The sequence below is a fragment of the Protopterus annectens genome, chromosome 11.part0 (assembly GCF_019279795.1).
Source record: "Protopterus annectens isolate FY-2018-M chromosome 11.part0, PAN1.0, whole genome shotgun sequence".
Taxonomy (NCBI): domain Eukaryota; kingdom Metazoa; phylum Chordata; order Ceratodontiformes; family Protopteridae; genus Protopterus; species Protopterus annectens.
In genome coordinates, this window is record NC_056745.1 from 161,094,096 (window position 1) to 161,114,460 (window position 20,365).

The 20,365-nt window shown below is 42.8% G+C and overlaps 1 protein-coding gene across 3 annotated transcripts in view; it reads left to right on the forward strand.

Moving 5' to 3' along the window:
- The window catches only part of CCHR11.PART0H12orf4 (chromosome chr11.part0 C12orf4 homolog), a 919,017-nt gene that overhangs the window by 358,241 nt on the left and 540,411 nt on the right, over positions 1-20,365 (forward strand). For all 3 annotated transcript variants that reach the window (XM_044087562.1, XM_044087561.1, XM_044087563.1), the window contains one exon: positions 20,011-20,139. In XM_044087562.1, coding sequence (XP_043943497.1) covers positions 20,011-20,139 — 129 coding nt within the window. The remainder of the gene's footprint in view (positions 1-20,010; positions 20,140-20,365) is intronic.

Sequence of the window (20,365 nt, forward strand, 5' to 3'; positions counted from 1 at the left end):
TCTTCCTAAATTCTTTCTCCCCTGGGCTATAGTTTGGTGGAGGAGGGGGATTCTTCGAGTCCAGACTCCCCCTTGGAAGAATTGTTCTTTGGGGATATTATTGCTTGTATAATAGACTTTTTTAAGTGGGACTGCTCCCATGTCTCTGATATTCAAACGAGGTACTGTCCTCCAGATAGAGTCACCTAAACCATCTGCCGTTCTTCCTATTCTGGCTCCCCTTTTGGGTACTTTTTCTGCCCCTAACTCTCAGCCTCTGGAGCCAAAGAAGCATGATAGGTTCTACAAGGTGCCTGAGGACTTAAATGTTTTTTATAAATACCCTTCTGCTGATCCTCCTGTGGTATTAGTTTTTTCTTCTTCTGACAAGCCCTGCAACTTGTTACCTTTTACTAAGCTGCTTTCATCTGATAAGTATAGTAGAGTTATGGAAAGGTTGGCAAGAAGGTTTACACTGCTGCCACTTTGCCCTTTAGTACCATTAACTACCAGATTCATATGACCAGGTATGTTTTGGCCCTCCTTTCCCAAGTTTCTAAATTGGTTTCTGACCTTCCTGACTGGAGGGAAGGCATCTGCCCTTTCCTGTTAGGTTTCACTTCTCAAGTTGCCCATCACTCAATAAAATGCAGCTATGATGCTGCTGATGCCTGTTCCATGGCTGCTGTCTTTAGCTCAGTGATGAGACATTATTCCTGACAACGGCTTCAGCCTTTGCCTGGTGACATCAAGGCCAAACACTTGGATGGTCCACAAGATAACACAGCAGTGTTTTTGGGACTGCTGCTGACTTATTTAGATCCCTTCAAGATAAGGGTAAGGCCTTGCAGGAACTGAAGCATATTTTTGTTTCCTCTTTTCCCAAATTTCAGAGGAACAATCCTTCCAAGTCTGCTTTTCTTTGTACACAGACTCACCCCCCTTAAGGGTAAGAAGGGTTCTAGGCATGCTCCTTTTGCTATGTCTACATAGATGTCTTCCTTTTAGAAACATTACATTCAGGATAAGTTTGTTTCTATTTGATGTTTGGCCTTTCTCTCCCCTTGGCCTGTTCCCTTTGTCTCTACACTTTTCATTCTCTCTTCCAAATTGGCTTTGGATAACTTCAGATTCTTGGGTTCTCTTGATTATCCATCAGGGATATTTCATGGTTTGAAAATCCCTTCCTCCCTTTTCAGGCATTCCTCAACCTTCCTGAGACTAGCTTCCAAATTCTCCAAAGGATCTGCAGTCACTTTTGGATCAGCACAGTATTCAGTTTATTCCACCCACCCTGATAGGGAAAATCTTTTTTCTCCCGAATGTTTCTGGTTCTTCAGTACATGGAGGCCAATTCTGGATCTTTCTCTGCTCAACACCTTTCTCAAGATTCCTTCTTTTCTGATGTTGTTCTTCAGACCCTACTTTTTCTTCTTGTCCCCAGCCCTTAATGGTTCCTCTAGATGTCAAGGATGCCTACCTTCATTTTCCCATTCACCTTTGGTTCAGGACAGTTTTACATTTCTCTGTTTCTTCCTTGCATTTTCAATTCTGTGCTTTGCCCTTTGTCTTCTCTATTGCCCCAAGGGTATTCACCAAATGCCTTGCTCCTGTCATTGCTTTTTACAGGCTTCAAGGCATTCAGAGTTTTCCCTACTTAGACCATCTTCTCATTTAGGCTCCTTCTCCCAGCAGTGTGCTGCAGGCTTTCTTTTACACAGTCTGTGGTTCATCATAACCCTCCAGAAGTCAGTCCTGATGCCTTCTCAGGATCATATTTTCCTCAGTTGCGGGCTTCAGACCATTCCTGTGCTGGTAACTCCGGGGTCCTGTGCCTGAAAGCCTTCTTCCAGTCTCTTCTTCCTCTCTCCTCGGCCATAGCCAGGGAGTTTATCATGGTTCTGGGATATATGGCCTCCGTCATTCACATGCTCCCTCTGGCCAGGCTCCATATGAGGAAGTTGCAGTGGTATATCAATTTGGTGTGGCTGCAACATTGCAAACACCTGAGGTTTCCTGTTCCTTTTCTTCCTTGTTTCAAGCTTGAGCTGCAGTGGTGGATTTATCAACTCTCTCTCGGTCCGGGACTTCTACTTCCCTCTCAGGAGCTGTTCACAGACATCTCAGACATGGAGTGGGGAGCTTCTTGTGTGGTCCCCTAAAGGTCTAGGGTCTCTGGCCTCTTCATCAGAAGTCATATCATATTAACATCAAAGAGATGAGGGTTCTGCAAGCCTTTCATTCCCTCTCTCATCCCAGGCTCCTCAAAGTCTTCACAGATGATACCACAGTGATGTGGTATGTCAGCAAGCAGGGGGCACATTGATGGGGTATTCCTGAAGTAGATATTTTCACCTCCCCTCTGAACAGACAACTTCCTCTATTTTGTTCCAGAGTCCCAAGACCTCTGGCTTGGAAGTGGATGCTCTGTCTCTTCCCTAGAATGAAATGCTTCTGTATGCTTCCCTGACCTTCCTCTCTTGCCATGAGTCCTACACAAGATCAGGCAGGAATCTCCCAAAATCTTGCTGGTGACTCCCTTTTGGCCCAGACAGCATTAGTTCCCCCTTCTTTCTCATTTGGCCTTCAGCAATCACTACAAGTTACCTCACAGGGTGGATCTTCTCACACAAGAGAAGGGAGCTGTTGTCCATGCTCACCTGTCCACTCATCAGCTGACACTTTGGGTGATAGGGTTTTGATTCCTTTTAGGTACCTCTTTTTTGACGATGTACCCCGAGTTCTGCAGGAAGCCTAGAAACCCACTACCAGGAAATCGTATTTGTCCAAATGGAAATGATTTTCTCTGTGGTGCCTCTCTCATCATCAGGCTCCCTTATCTGAGGTGGTTCCTCTGGTTCTGTCATATGTGCAAGATCTGCTGCATACTGGGTTGGCATATTCTTCAGTTAAAGCCCACCTGTCAGCCATCTTTGCTTGTCTGCCCTTGACTCTTCCTCTGGCCTGTAGGTTAGAGTCAAGCAGTTTCTTAAAGGTGTCATTCATATCAGGCCCCCGAGGAAACCTATTCCTCCTCCTCCTTGGGACCTTGACAAAGTGACCCAGGCCCCTTTTGAGCTTGTTTCTTCAGTTTCCTTACAACATTATACTTGGAAGACTGCTATTCTTTTTGCTCTTACTTCTACCAAGAGAGTGAGCTTCAGTCTATCATGGCTATCCCTCCTTTTTTGATTTTTTATAGCATCATGGTGTCTCTTCATATGAATCCTTCTTTTATGCCCATGGTAGTCAATGAGCTGTCTCTTAATCAGTCTATTCATCTCCCTTCCTTTTTTACTTCTCTGCAGTCTACCAGTGAGAAGGTTCTTCACACCCTGGATTTGCATAGTTGGCTCAGATATTATGTAGATACGACTAAAGCTGTTCGCAAAACTGTGCATATTTTTGTTTCCTTTCATCTTAGGACTTTGAGTTTAGCTGTTTCTAAGCAAACCATTGCCTGTATTTCTAAGGCCATTTCTTTTTGTTATTGATTTCATGGGAAATGTCTTTCCTGGACTCTAAAGGTACATTCTTCTAGGATGGTTGCCTCCTCTGTTGCCTTCTTCAAAGGTTTGGATACCAGTTCCATTATTGAGGCTGCCACTTGCTCCTCTGTTCATACTTTCACTAAACATTACATGTTGGATATTACTTCCAGGGCCAGGGCAGGCTTTCCCAAGCCTATTCTGCATGGGTTTGCAGAGGGCTGTTATGTGCCTCCTTAGGTGAAGAATACTGCAACAGTGATATGGAAGACCATAGTACAGTTGTGTAAAATCTTACTATAATAGTAGATGTCCTTCTCCTCAGTGTTGCAGTATTCAATTCCTCCCTCCCTCCTACTCACTGTCCTAGCTCTTGACCTGCAATTTTGTTTCCCCCCTAGCTGAGGAGTTCCTCTTCCTTTTCCTTTTTTCCTTCTGGTTGCTCATGTTCTCCTTGTCTGGGAGGATATTTTGTTCCTCCTGAGTTTTTTCAGAATTGAGTGTGTGCATCCATACATCACCTTTATTCCCTATGCCTTGCATGGGGAGCATATGTGTGACGTATGATGCCTATAAGTATTAAAGGCTTTGGTATACTGGCCGGACTTTGAGCTCTCCTTGGCAGGAAATCCTTTATGTAAAGAATACTGCAACAGTGAAGAGAAGGCCATCTACTGTTATAGTAAGACTTTACACAAGTGTACTTTTCTAATTCAGCGCATGCAAATGGCTCACATCTCAGAGCAGCATGGCTACAAACTGTTAAGGTACCAAATAATTTTCACACAGGACAGTTCAGCAGAGAATAACAATCTCCTTTATTGCACAGAAAAACACGTGCATAGAAGACTTGAAAGTCAAGATCTTGTTTCCTTGAGCTACAAGAATCAACACGTCATATACCTTTTTTTCATTAAAAGCAACATTGTTAGTTTTATTATTGTTACAGCACTGACCAATTAGAAATTAACATTACAACATTAATTTTGCTAAGGTCTCCTGACTACTTGTTTATGACATTCCATATTAGGCTGAGTTCCAAATTCCATGGTAGAACTTTCTGCTCAGAAAAAGAAATCGTATGCTTTTCTAATAATTTTTTTAACCCTGTCAGCATTTGCTACTATTAGAAGTAAATCATCAGATACATACTGAAGGACATTCAAGCAAATTTAGGAATGAAATGAATGCACATGCTATCATTGTTCTCTTCTCTGTTCTTCTCACCCTTCACAGTGGTTATATACCACATCCTGAGCCCCTTTCTATCAATGTCCCGGCTTCTGGTTGAATCCATTCTACCTTTATGGTTTTTACACTGGAACTAGAACTTTCATCACAGCCATCTCCCCATCAGATCTGAACCTCACCTTTTCAGATGTAGGAGGACCCTCTGCAACAGCCAAAGTTTAGCAAACTTACTTCCTTGTCTGCTTCTAGGTCTGCTAGATTTACTAAGAACATCAAAGACCTGGATCTAGAATAGCTCATGAGATTCGTTTGGAAGGCTGTAATTGATCTTGGAATTATTCCCCCTTCCAGCACCACCCTCCCAGGGTGCCGAAGGCCCTGTCCTTCTGGTATCACATGTGGCTGCTCTTCTACAGAGCCACTTTCCAGCACTGATGCCTTTAGTCCTGATAATTGTCCACTCTACCTGTGAGTCTGTGCTGTCAGTATGTTCTCTGTCAGCTCTGACGCATTCCTTGATGTATTCAACTCTGGTTTCTTTGGACCAAAGTGCCTCCTGGAGCTGTGCCATTGGGACTGAGGACTGGGGATCAGATTCAACCCAAAGGGTTTCAGACCAGTCTGTAACCCTCAGTGTCTCTGTCTTAAATTACTTGGCCCCAGTCTTAATTTCAGATGTGACTAGGTTGGCAGCTGGTACAGGCACTTCCCTTGGGTTCTGGGATCCGAGGCCAGCACTAGCTAGCCATTCAGATTCAGCTTCATACAGAGGATTCTATCTCATACATCAAAGGGCTCTTCTGCCCTTTATCAGACCCAACCAAAATCTCACTTTCAGCCCAGATTTCTCATGATTTGGTCTTGTGACAGTCTCTACAGTCAAGGATTGACTTGCCCTAGTTCAGGGGCTCCCTAGTTTCTTTGTTGTGCTCCCTGAACCTCCCACAAAAGGCTCATAAGCAGAGTCAATGCAAGAGGAAACACTTAGATTCCCAAGAGGAGTCTGTCATAGGGGACTCAGGCCTCCCTGAAGGAGAAGAATCCCCCAAATCCCACCTTGATCCCACCTTCAGGATGCCTCCTTTAGCAATTTGTTGGAGTTAATGAGACAGTGGGAGAAGATTTGGTCTTCCAAAACCTCTTCTCCTGAGGATTCAGTCTTCCTTGTGGCTTTTGGCATGGGTCCATTCACTCCCTAGATGCCCTTGTAGACTTTGTATCTAGGAGAGCTTGGAGAGATCCCAGTGGGGTGAAACTGATACCATATGAACCAAACAGAGTTTTGATCCCCCCAAGGAAAGGGCTTTTTGGAGTAAGGGTCTCTCTCTAGACATGATTGTCATTGCCATGGATACAAGAAGGAGCTTTCAGAAGAAAGTTCTTTGGTCTGTCCTCCAAACTTTGAGTTTAGGGCATTGGACTGCTTTAGCAAGTGCACCTACACTTCAGCAACGTTTGCTGTTTGTGTGCTGAATTATTTGGCACACTTAACAAGACTTCAGAGAGATTTGCTTTCTGACGCTTCTAAGATGGTGGCCTCTCAGCCTTCATCCAACATTTGTAAAGCATTGGAGACTCAGCCATCCACCATATAGTCAGTATCTATAGTCTCTATGTACTTTATGTCCAGTGCGGTGAATGGTAAGCCTGCTGTGTAGGCACCAGTATTGCTATTCACCGCACCTTCATGCTTGGATGCACCTTTACAGTTATGCAGACTGCTTCAAGGTGTCTTTCTTTAATGCTCTCTTTATGATACCACACTTTTTGGTCCTAAAGTGAAAGACACACTGATAAGAGTAAACTATAGGGTAAAACACTGTCTGCTGTGAGGGTACATATCTCCACTCCTCAGAGGACCTTCACTTGGAATCAATGAGGGGGAGGAAGATATTCTTCCAAAAATCCCAGGCTATTTTCCAGGACACTCCTAGAGGTAGCACCCACTGAGGCAGTCGAGGGCAGCTTTAATTGTCCCTTCCTAGGGCTTCAGATGGAGGCTTTTTCAATGCTCCTGAAAAATTGTTTGAAATCTGCACAAATCTGCACTCTAGAAGCAGTTGGGGGAGAGGTTTGGGTGCGTAACTTTAAACTCACTAACTTGGGAGACCATCACAGCAGACATCTGGCTGTTGAGAGTCATTTCCCAAGGTAACTCTATACTGTTCCATAACTTTCCAAATTTGAAACAGAAACACCTTCCAGAAGTTCCACCCCATCACAGAAGGGAAGTAGAATTAGAAGTACAAAGGCTGCTGTCAAACTGAATAATCCAAAAGGTCCCACCAGACCAACTAGGGTTTGTGGCCTATTCAAGGTTCCTTTTGGTGACAGAAATACAGGGGACATGAAGTCCATCTTAGACTTAAGCAAGCTAAGGAAGGATCATTGGATGTGCTTGATGGACCTGAAGGATGCCTACTACTACATAAAGATAGAACAATGCTCCAGAAGGTTCTTCAGCTTCAGGTTGGCAGCCAGTAATTATCAATTTTGAGCAGTGCCATTTGGGTTCGTCACTGCCTACCGGGTGTTCACCAAGTGCATGACAGTGATGGCAGCCTGGCTCAGACTCAATGGTTTCCGGGTCTTCCCGTACCTGAACAACTGTCTCCTCATGCAACGTCAAGAGAGTCTTTGATTCAAGCAGGAGACTACTTACTTCAACTATGCTTGTCTTTGGGAGTCACATTAAATCTGGAGAAGTCCAAGTTGGAACCAGTTCAGTGTCTAGAGTTTACCGGAGTTCCGTCTAGACACTACCAAACAAATAGCAAAATTACCCCTTCAAGGGTATCAGCTCTTCAAATTCTTGCCAGTCAGATCCTCTTGATTCCCAGACTCCCTGATCTTCTCATTCAGTGCCTTCTCAGCAATATGGCAGATGACATTTGTCTTGTCTGTGTAGTAAGATATTAATTAATGTCTCAGGTAGTAGAAGAGCTATACAGAGAAAGAGAGGAAAGCTGAAGTAATACTTGCTCTCTTCTCTTTCTCTCTCTCTGTGGAAGTGGGAGAGGGGAGATACATCTCCAGAGTACAAACACTGGGTCGAATCCACAGTAGAGGCCAGAGATCACCAGCGGCAGTTGACTTCAAGTGGGCAGGGCCATTGGAGGGATTTCTCTTATGAAACTGGGAGACATGTTATGTTGAAACTTATATAAAAGTAAAGGAAATTCAATGTATTGAAATGCTTATGTAGTTGCCATTTAGGTTGTCACCCTTTCCAGCAAAAGAAATTCAGTAAAACAAAGAGGTGATTCCAAGTATATTGTCAATGAAGGTACAAGGTGGTGCAGTTCAGTATGCTGACAGTATATTAGGTTAAAGAACAAACAGTGACATATTTCTGCCAGTCCTGTAAATGGTATCCTGCACAATGTTAAAGATAAATTCCAATATTTCTGGATATTGCCTGCAAAAGGATCTCTGCAGAATGTATACTAGGCGGACCACCAAGTTATTTATTTTGTCTGTCTGTATAAATTTTTGTCACAATTGCAAATCTGTACTGAATTCCTCTAAGCCACCTATGACACATTTTCAAACAAAAAGTTAACCAACATCAGCCTGTTAGGCCCTAACCAATATAATGTACAAATGGCAGTTGCAGTACATAACCATTTCCAAAATATACTATACAAAGCTTAGTGATCGAGGAAGATTTTTACTTTTGGTGCTGTTCTAAGTAATGCATCTCATAAATGCATGCAGACTATGATTCACTCTTTAACACTATAAGCCACCACTATCCTGTGTCAGTATGGTTATCTTTTAAATGGATAAAAATGAAACATATTTTGCATAACAGGCAGATCAGTAAGAAAGTATAAAGAAATGTCCCTTCTCACAGAATTACATAGTGACAGCTGGGAGGTTATCACAACATAATCTAATGTTACCTTAACACTTGCAACCTTTCTCAGTATACTGTTAAGCATTCAGGAAGAACTTATCCATCTACAGGTGAGGAGGATCAAAGTTAATATGTGCCCTTGACTTTTTCTCCAACCTTAAATTTCAGCTACCATCCATGAGGAATTTGTAGATTGTTTGGCTAAAAAAGCTAAGAAAATGCCCTTAAAGTATGTATCATCAGAAGGTACAGTATGGCCACCAGAGCAGTTCAACTGTGTTAGGCAGAACAAATGCAGCTGTCCATAAAACCAATTTTTTTTTGGAGAGAATCATAAAAAGATTGGCGAGTACTTCATAGAAGTCAAAAATTCCTGCTACCAAAAATGCAGACTTTTAAATTTGTTTAATCACATCCCTAAGACTGAAATAAAATCTGTTGGTTAGCAACTTCCTGTAGTTTTCTGCTTCAGCATACAGTTACAAATATATGAAATGCCTTCTATTTTAAGTCTGTAACCACTAAGGCCATCAAAAGATATTGGAGAAGCTTCACAGTAAATCTTGTTCCAGTCTTTCAGAACTCTAGCCATCATTTCTAAAAGTGCCAGCTCCAAGTATTGGAAAACCACTTAAACTTATTGTAAAACTCTCACCTCTTGATCTGTTACCTTGCCGCTGTTAAGCACTTCGCAGCAGTTATTCTTCCTTAGGTGTACAATACATCAAAAATACTGGACTTACAGTCTTTCTCAAACTTGACACTCTTAGCAAAGGTAGTTGAAAATTATTTACATGACAATTCTCTATCACAAAAAAACCCATCTTTTTATACATGCAGAACATAGATACAGACCTAATTATAGTACACAATGAGTTATATCCTCTGCTACTGTCACCAGTGCCCTTCGCTGAGCTGGTTTCTACTAAATCATTTACTGGTAAGTGCCCTGTCGGTGTTCCTTCTTTTTTCTTCTTTTACTTTTATACTTAGGGTTCATGCCATCTAAGAAGGGAAAATGTCAGTGTGGGAGGCAGATTCCTCATAAAGACCGTAATGAGAAGTGTTTGTTTTGCCTAGGTGCTTCACACTCTCATATCCAGTGTACCATTTGTCAGGCCTTTGTTCCCCAAATACTTTGCAATTGTCTGTCCTCTCTGTCTATTTATCTTGAGAACCAACATCTCAAACTTTTGACCCAGGGTACCATGGCTGAATCGGCTCACCCCGGCATGCAGCCATCCCTTAAAAATAAGAACAAGATGTCTCTGTATGACTGTGTTACTGCTGTTCATCCTCTGATAGATGTCTCTCTCTCAAGGTGAGTAAAGACCCTGAAGACTGTCCGGTGCTGACACCAGTTTCCTTTGCCATGACCTTATTAGAAGCCAGCATGGAACCAGCTTCTTGCTTGTCAGCTGAGGCAATGCAGCTGTCCACAGCAAATGCTGAGGGAGAGCCACAGCTTATCATTTCCGAAGGGCCTAGGGGGGTTTCCCAAATTCTGGTGAAGGAAGAGGCCCCTGGTACCGTTATTGAGTCTAGACATGGCTCTGAACCTCCTAGGTTGGTCAAAGCTGATATCTCACTGTAGAAAAAGCAAAAAACAAACTACATTCCTCCCATTGCTAAGGATCCTCAGAGAGAATGGCAGGATTTTACTCGGGGCTTGTTCAGTGCTCTGATGGCGTTAGGACCACCTCATTGGTTGTCTGCTCCTGCTTCTTCTTCTTGATCCTCTACTCCATCTAAAAGGACTAAGGAGTCTGATTCATCGTATGAGGAGGTTGATTCATGAGTCATTGTCCTACTCCTCATAAATTTCCTCTCCTTAAGACTGTGGATCTGAAGAAGAGGATTCTTTTGAGTTCTGACATTCACTTTGAGCAGCTATTCTTTGAGGACACTTTTTTTAGCATGGTGGAGTATTTTACGTGGGATACTCACAAGTCTCTGATACTCAAAGGAGGTATTATGAGCTGTTGCAGATGGAATCTCCCAAACCTTCTGCTAAACCCCCCCCCCCTGTTGGATACCTTGTTGGATACATTTGCAGATGCTTCTTTGGCTCCTGATTCCCAGACTCCAGCAACTAAGAAGCCTGTCTGTTTTTATAAGGTCTCTGAGTCTTCTAAATACTCTACAAGTGTCCTTCATTAGACCCTACAGACAAGCCATCCAAACTTTTGCTCTTTTCCAGACTGGTGCTATGGAGAGAGTGGGGAATAAAGTGCACACTTGTGCCACTCTGGTTGTCTGTGCCATTAGTTATCAAACTTATATGACCAGGTATGTTTTGGTCTTTTTCTGAAGGAAAAGTCTACTGCCCTCTCCTTATTAACTTCCACTTCTCAGGTTGCCCATCACCCTGTGAAATGTAGTTATGATGCAACCGATGCATCTTCTAGAGCTGCTGCTTCTGTTTCAGATATAAGGAGGTACTCTTAGCTTTGCTCCAAGCCTTACCTGATGATATTAAGGCCAAGCTCCTAGATGCACTTTTGGACAATCAGAATCTCTTTGGTACAGCTGCTGCTGATTTGTTTAAAACCTTCCAAAGGAAAGAAGGTTCTTGGGCGTATTTTCTGATAGACCCACCTATATTTCTAAGCCCCCTTTTGAAGACATATCTACCGCTATCTGACATATTTTCTTCTCTTCCCCTTGGCCAGGTTCCCCTGTCTCTTAGGCTTTCCCTATCCCTCCCTGTCTGGCAACAGATAACTTTAGACTGTTAGGATCTGATGATGTCTTTTTCATTGGTTCCTCAACTGATGGGTATCAGATCCAGCATCAGAGCCATCTTTGGCCACTCTGATAGACTTTAGGCTCTGTAGCTGCAGCTTCTCCCCTTACCCATTATCTCTTTCTCCTCCTTTGTTACCTCAGATCTCATTTGCCGCTTCAGTGGTAAGACGTGGTCGCCATTAGCTTGAGTGTGGGAGATAAGTGATATTTGTCAATAATTTCTGTCCAGTTGGATGTCCTCTCTACTTCTTTCCTTCATCCTTCTCTATAAAATAAATAAAAAGGTGTTTTTTATAAGTAGATGTAGATAGTTTTTTAGGATGTATTTATATAGTGTTTTCTGTTATGCCTTTAGCCCTTATGGGCTCTTTTGTTACCTTGGTAGTATTTCTTACTACCATTGTTGATATTACATTTCCCTCTTTTACATTTGGACATTGTTAATTACCATTCCTGGTATTTTCTTTGTTTAGCTTTTCCTTCTCTGGGCACCTCTTTTCTTATGATGTCAGATAAACCTACAGATTATAAAAAGTGCACTGCTTGCTGGCACAAAATTTTGAATTCTGACAGTTGTTTGGAATGTGTTTACTGCCTTGGTCCAGGTCACGGTAATTTGGAATGTGAAATTTGTGCCAGTTTTAACCACCAGGTCCTGGTTGAGAGAAAAAATAAACTGATATTAAAAGGACTTCCTTCTTCAGCTTCATCTATTTCTCTGGAGCCCCATCCTTCTCCAAGGATCCTCAGGAGAGGCACAAGACAAAAATAAGGATTCAAAGAAACACTCCTCTAACCACTCTCCTACTTCAACATCTTTGGGCTCAGCACCACCTGAGAAGGTTTCGGAGATGTATGATACATCAACCTCCATGGCTCTGACACTGACAAAAACTAAAACATTGGATTTGTCCTCTCGTTCAGATCCTGCTTGATCCAAGTCTGTTTCATTTCAGGTTTCTACTAGATTTTTCTCCAGAGCCAGTAACTTCGAGGTTGCACTGTCCCTTCATTCAGGACATGCTTCGAAGAGTATCCCATCCACCTTTCACATTGTCTTCCCTCAGGTCAATTAGGAGCTTAACAGAAGCGGATATGGATAGGATGATGAGAGAATTTCTCGGAACACAGATCCAGTTGGTTTTTATTCTGGCTCTGTTTCCCGTTAGAAAAATAAGCCTCTCTAATACAAAGCTCCAACCTTTGACTTCTACTCTGATCCGTCCAGTGGTCTTGGAAATATTGAATCCAAGACATCCAAGTATGTCTGTGTGGGATCAGAAGACTCTGCCTTCTTTCACTACAATAGTCTGTCTGATTCAGATGGGTCCAACCTTGCTGAATCTGGATGGATCTCAAGATCATAGAGTAGCTGTCTTATCCAGTAGACCAGGATCAACTTTGATGTTCTTGGAACCATCTCTCCCTCTCAAAGATTCAGTACTAGACAGCTTGGTTCTGCTTTCTGCTTCAAGGCTGGAGCTACGAGGAATCTAGTTTCAGCCTACACAGGCATCACTCATCCAGTGAGGTCGAGGCTCGGCTCCCCCATGGCTTCAGCTTTCAAAGTAGTGGAGAGAGCCTTCTCCACTTCTAGGGAAAATATATCCTTGATCCCAGTGGGTCCACCCCATATTTAACTGTCTTCTGTGGAAGCTGGGTCTTTTCATCCTGTCCCATCAAGTCTCTAGACTGTCCTCAATCAGGACTCTTGGCACTTCTTAGTCCTCTCTGGAACCTCCCACTGAAGAGAGGAAGTGGACATGTAAGAGGATATGCCTAGACTTTACCCAAGAGTCTTTAACTGAACACACTAATGTCGCTGATGAGGAAGGGTCCCCCAGATCTTCCCTTGAGGACATCTCACTGGATGAAATACTTTAAATTTTGAGACAGAAAGGTGGTTGATCTTCTTATCCCCCTTTCATAAGAGGAGTCAATGTTCCTTGAGGCTTTCAGAACCAGCTCATCTATGACATGGGTAGTCCCCCTGGCAGAGGAGATGGTAGTCCTTATCTGCAGCTGGGCTTGGAAGGATCCAGATGTCACAGAGCCCATCCCCAATTGTCCTGACAAGGATCTTGTGGCACCTAAAGATAGGGCTTACTGGAGGCAAGGGTCGCTCTGTGGGTGCTATGGTGGTTGCAGCAGTCACCAAGATAGATGCTATGGTGGTTGCAGCAGTCACCAAGATAGAACTTGCAGGACAGAAGTCTACTGTCCATCTCCCTATTAGGGAATCTAGGGCATTGGGCAGATTTAGGAAGCGTATCTACATGTTAGCAACCTTCACCCTCAGGACTGTGAATTTTCTGGCACATATGACAAGAATTCAGAGGAAATTGATCAAACTATTTTCCAGTACCCTCTCAGGGTAATTATCATTTTTTTTTTGCAACTGGGCACCCTCCAGTCTCTGTTTAGTGTTTCCATGAAATTGATATCTCATGCCTCGGAGGGAGCATCTAGATTGGTGAGTTCAGGAATAAACATTAAGAGGCATGCCTGGATGTACCTTTGTGATCTGTGGAATCCTTCAATTCTTCATTCAGCAGTGCCCCCTCTGAAGGATCCACCTTGTTTGGCCCCAAGGTAAACACGACTTTCTCTCTAGGAGTGAACAAAATTGGCAGACTTTGCCATTGGAATCCATTTTTCTGACCTTCTCCCAAAACCAGAGAGGTGGCTGAAAATGTGGTTCAGAAAGACAGAAGGTTCTTCTCAGGACTGCTATGGAGATAGATCCCCTCACAGGAGAGGGGGAATCTCTTGGGGGATGCAAAAAGGGGCTCTCAGAGAAGGGTCCTCTGAAGCCCTTGTTGCTGGTCATCTCTGCCATGGGGTCAGCATCTTCCGTTAGAGAATGGCCTCCTAGTATGTCCTGAGGGACATTCCGTAATGGTCTTGCTATATGGGCTGTAGAACTCTCTCCTCTGTTTCTTCACACTTTTTTTTTACTCTTTAGTAATACCCTTTCTTTTTTTTGTTAGATTGTCAGAGGCTGACAGTACTGTGTCATGTTGTGGTTAGTTGAATAGAGGGCTAACTTGATCTGAGGTAACTAAGAAGAGAGGGGTTATAGGTAAGGGGAGGAGCTTGAGCTTTAGAGTGTAAAGTGTATTAGAGTGGCCAAGGAAGGATCCGACATTGGATCTGAGACTTGTTATTTATGGACAAAAACAGGCAACACAGATGTAGAGATATTATGAGTACATATCTGTAAATTGTGTCCATTATCTGTCATGGCTAGGTCTATGTTCACACATAAAAAAAAATTACAGTGAAAGTTTATCATATTGAAATAGCTTGACAACAAAAAATAATTAATTGAATGGCCATAGTTGGCCAACATCGAGAACGTAACCAACCAAGGTGGGGGCGCTGTGCTCCCCCTATCCCCCCTTAACTATATATATGAACTCCAAGATCGCACTACAGGGGGAAATAGGGCAGATTTAGAAAAGGTTTCTTTCCCTTACCTTATGCATCGCTGTACTTCCTGGTTGTTGGCCAACTATGGCCATTTGATGCTTCTCCGGTACATTAAAATTTTGCAGTTTAACATTTGATTATTAGCCATTCACTGGAATTTTCTTTCAATGTACGAACATAGACCTGTCATGGTTATTTTATGGTATGGAAATCCCTTCCCCTTTCTCAGGCCTCAACCTCCTCCAGACTCCTCATTTTTCTGGAGTTCTTCAGGATTTACTGGATCAGGGCACCATTCAAACCATTCCGGAATCCCAAAGAGGAACGTTTCTGGTTCCCAGAAAAGGGGGATCCCGGAGACTAGTCCTAGATCTTTCATTTCTAAATACCTTTCTAAAAATTCCTTCCTTTCAGATGTTTTCTGTCTTACTTCCACAGGCTTTTCTGGTTTCCTTAGACCCAAAGAATGCTTACCTTCATATTCCTCTTCAGCCTGTATTCAGGAAGCTTTTATGTTTCTAAGTTTTTCCTCTAATTTTCACTTCTAAGCTTTGCCCTTTGGCTTTTCTATGGCCCTAAGGGTATTCATCAAATGTCTGTCCCCTGTTATTGCCTTTTTCAGGTTTCATGGTATGACCTGCTTATTCAGGCTTCCTCCCTATCCATTTTTTTGCAGGATCTAAACTTCATCATGCTTCTGCACAGTCTGGTGTTCCTCATCAGTCTTAAGAAGTCCAGTCTGATTCCTTATGAAGACCACATTTTCTGAGTTGCAGACTTCAAACCATTCCAATGTTGACTTTTCTTCCTCTGTCCAAGGTTCTTTCTCTGACAACCTACTTCCAGTCTCTGTGTTCCCTTTTTCTTATTTCTGCAAGGGAATTTCTCAAAGTCATTGGGATAATTGCATCTACTTTTCCCATACTCCCCTTTGCCAAGCTTCACATGAGGAACTGTAAGTGGTACCTAAAGATGGTTTGGCTCGAGCATTGCCACCCTCTTGAGCTTCCAGTTCTCTTACTTCCTTGTCTCAAAATCAAGTTGCACTAGTGGATTCGACTTATGTTCCTCAATCTGGGACTGCCTTTTCAGACTCCTACCCCTACTCAGGAGATATTCACAGGTGCTTCTGCTCTGGGTTGGGGGCAGGGAGCCTCTTCCAACAATCTTGAGAGCTCAGGATCTATAGCCCCTTCGTCAGAGATCAGATCACATCAACATAAAAGAAACAAAGTCACTCATTCTTGCTCTTCAGTATTCACCATTCTCTTTGGTCTCCAGACTCTTTAAAGGTCATTACAGATAACACCATAGTCATGTGATACATCAGCAAATGGGAGTGCAAGTTCTTATCTTCTTTGCAGATGAACCCTTCAGGCCTGGGATTTGGCTATCTGCCATCAGGTAACTTTCAGGCAGTCTGCATCCCTTCAGAACTCAAGTTAGTAGTAGACTCCCTGAGCAGGTCCAGGACACAACTTCACAAATGAATACTTCATAGAGAGGTGTTTCTGAACATAGTACTTTGATTGGTAGTGTATTCCTCAAGTGGATCTTTTTGCCTCCCCTCTAAACAGGAATCTTCCTGGCTTTTGTTCCAGAGTCCCAGGTTATCTGACTTGGAAGGTGGATGCCATGTCCTTTTCTTGGAGATGGATGTTCCTAGATGCTTCTCCTCTTCTTCCTCTTTTTGCCAGGGTCCTGCACAAGGGCAGGAAGGATTCCCCAAGAATCTTACTGATGGCTTCCTTTTGGCCCAGACAGCTTATTTCACCTTGCCAGGAGCAATTATTGTAAATTAACTGAAGGGATGGATCTTGTCACACAAGACAAGAGGTCTCTCATTCACCTTAACCTGCCCACTCTTCAGTTGACACATTGGGTGATAAGAATTTGACCCCCTTTAGACACCACTTTTCTGTGGATGTGCTTATGGTTCTACAGGAGGCCTGGAAATCCATGATCAGAAAATCCTGTATGGCTAAATGGAAAACATTTTCTGTTTGGTGAATCAAGGGTCAGCAGGATCCCTTTTCAGTGGGGGTACCTTTGGTCCTTCGTTACTTGTGTGAACTGGTCCACACTAGCTTAGCATATTCTTCTGTTAAAGCTAATTTATAAGCAGTATCTGCGTGTCTGCTGTGGAACCAACTTTGGCCTCTCGTTTTGAGGTCAAACAATTCCTTAAAGTTGCCCTTGATATCAGACCTCCAAGAAAACCTATTCCTCCCTCTTGGAACCTTACTTTTGTCCTTGAAAAACTGGGTCAACCGTCTCTTGAGCCTGCCTCTTCTGAGTTGCTGGCGCTATGTCAGACTCCAAGCCGGTCACAAGTGGTGTCCCACAGGGCTCGGTCCTTGGCCCCCTATTGTTTGGCATCTACTTCTCAGAAGTACAGGCCAACATGGGAGGACTTTGGCTGACAAAGTTTGCAGACGACTGCAAACTGGGCGCCATAGTGGAAAGTGCATCGGACACGGATATCCTTCAGAAGGGACTCATGGAAACAGATAGCTGGTGCCAGAGCCATGGCCTGAAGTTAAACGCCAAAAAATGTATAGTCATACCCTTCGGGAAAAACAAGGTAACCCCAAGCTACCATATAGGTGGCAATCCACTAAGCACAGAAGAGGTTATCAGGGACCTGGGGACCCAGGTTGACAGTGGCCTTTCTTTTGACACTTACGTTGCTAAAGTGGTTAGAAAGACCTTCTACATTGCCCACCTGATCATGAAGGGATTCACATCCAGATCTAGTGAGGTCATTGTTCCCCTGTACTCTTCACTTATCAGACCAATGATCGAGTACAATGCCCCATTCGGGATGTATCTCACCCGACATCTGCAGCAATTGGAGAGACCCCAAAAGTTCCTCACCAAAAGGATAAAGGGACTCCAAAATCTGTCATATGCTGCCAGATTGAAGAAACTCCAGCTCTATTCAGTCGCATACCGTCTGCTCAGAGGTGACATGTGCCTGACATACAAGGCCATGTCCAACCCGGAATTAATGGACATGCTCCACCTCAAAAAATCCAAATCCACCAAAACCACTAGAGCAAGCAACTTAAACCTTAGCACGGATATAAATAGGATGTGCTGGAGGGATAGATTTATCACTCAGAGACTCCCTATGCTGTGGAATAAAATCCCGGTCCATGTGAGGCAGAGCACCTCGCTGACTCTGTTCAAGAGAAATCTAGACCTGTGGATGGGAGATCATAGGTTTACCCCGAGAATCATCTCTGTGTCACTGCTGGACAGAGGCACAACAAACTAATGGGCACAGTATTTTTTCATATAAGGGGTGGCGTAAGCCACAAAAATTTGGGCTAGGCTTATAAATGCCTTAGGGCAGATAGCCTAGTATAAACCTATGAACCTATGAACTGTGCACCTCGAAGACTGTTTTGTTGGTTGCCCTTGCTTCAGCCAAGAAAGTTTCTGAACTTCAGGGTCTAATGGCTTTTCCTCCCTTTTTGATTTTGTCTTAAGGACAGGATGTCTCTGCATACTAAACCTTCATTTATGCCCAAGTTGGTGAATGAGTTGTCTCTTAATCAGTCTATCCGTATTCAGCTTACTTACTTCTTTCCTTCTCCATTCTGTCCTAGTAAAAAGCTTCTTCATACCTTGAATCTTCATAGACAGCTCAGATATTATTTGGATAAAACAAAGACTGCCCGCGTATCTGAGCAGCTTTTTGTTTCCTTTCATACCAGGACATTGGGTTTGGTGGTCTCACAGCAAACCATCTCCTCTTGGATTTCTATGGCTTTTTCTTTTTGTTATTCCTTTCATGGAAAAACAGCTTTTTGCTTCAGTTATGGCTCATTCTATGAGGATAGTGGCCTCTTCTGAACCTTTTCTTCAAGAGTTTGGATACTAGTTCTATCCTTGAATCTGCCATTTGGTCCTCTGTCCACACTTTTACTTAACATTGCAAGTTGGATGTCATTTCCAGATACAGGGAATGATTTGCCAGGGCTGATGGGTTTGTGGAGGACTCCTCTGTGCCTTCTTCTTCCCATCCATTTAAGTAGCTTTGGTAATCTTCCACATTATGAATGATGTGGAAGGACATAGTACAGTTGCGTAAAATCTTACCATAATAGTAGATGTCCTTTTTTTCACTGTTGCAGTATTCAGTCCCTCCTACACCCTTTGTTTTCTTTCTACTCTCGGGAACTCTTTGCTGGCTGGTGGGTCTTTGACTGTATCTTTTGTTTCTTTCTCTTTGGATGTGAATGTTCTTTTTTCTACTGGGGTGGCACTAGTTCTGCTGGGGCACTTCATTTCTGAGTATGGAGCATATGTATGGCACCTTTATGATGTACACCTTTGTGGGGAGCATACGTCTGACATATGACACTAGGAGGATGTAAAGGCTTTGGTATACTGGCCGTACATTAGATTATCCTTGGCAGGAGAACCCACATGCTATGAATACTGCAACATTGAAAAGGAAAGCTGCAGTTAATGTAAGATTTTACACAACTGTACCTTCTATCCTTTTTATTACTTTTCATGATTCAGCAAATACTCAACTGCTTCAGAAGACTTGTAGTTTCATCTCCCTTTCACAGGTAAGGGAACATCACAGCTTATCCTTGCAGAGGGCTAATTGGATACCTGTTTGTGGAAGGGCCACTCTGCTTCTAAACCCACTAAGTTTTAATTAATAAATGTGCAATATTGCTCTGCTTAGCTCGCAGAATGATAGGTGCTTCCTTCCTGTATGCTTTGCAATGTTCTCAGCCAGCTGCACTGACTTTACTCCATCTAACATTTAACAGAGATGTGGCAGAGAGAGTCTTCTTAACAGTTGCTCCATCTAGCTCTATCAATTTACATACTGATATATGAAATTAACAATAAACTTCCAAGAGACAAATAAAGGTATACCTATTTTGGTACCTAGAGGTGTCTCTGTTTTAGAAACTGTAATGTGAATGATAACTCTTTTCAAAGTCCAGCAATTATCCTTATATGTTTTTGTAGCATAATGCATAATGGTGAGTTCTGTTTTTTTTACCCCTTAGATAAAAACTCTGTGCTAATTCATTTTATAGCGATTCAACTGCTATGCTTTTATTTTTGTTTTTAATTTGTAAATTTGATTGCAGTAAATATTTTTGTTGTGGTTATGCATTTACATTTTTTGTACCTTGTGGCCCTGGTTGTGGCTACAAAGAATCTCAGGACCGGCTCACTTATGGACAAATACATAAATAACAGTAAATAAGTATAATATGCATACATTTGGGACAATTATATAACAATCACATTCTTATATATTACTCTTAATTCCAGATTTTGCAACTGTATGCCAGGAATGTACAGATTTTCACTTTCCTCAGCTCGAGGAGCAACTAGAGATTGTTCAGCAAGTTGCACTGTATGCTAGAGCTCAGCGTGGCAGCAAGGTGAAAGGACAGCAGGGTAAGTTGTTATCTGGGATTAGAACATACATTGACTCTCAGAAGTGTTACTTTTGTAAATGTCTATATCTTGTATTTCTTTGAGCCTGCTTCAACCTGAAGGTCATAGAATTAAAACACTATAGATACACGGTGCCAAGGCAGAGAGTGATGGAGCTCTAACTTTCACCCCAGTGACAGGAGTTGGATTAGCGATTGCAGCACTGATGGAGCCAAGCAGGGAGGGA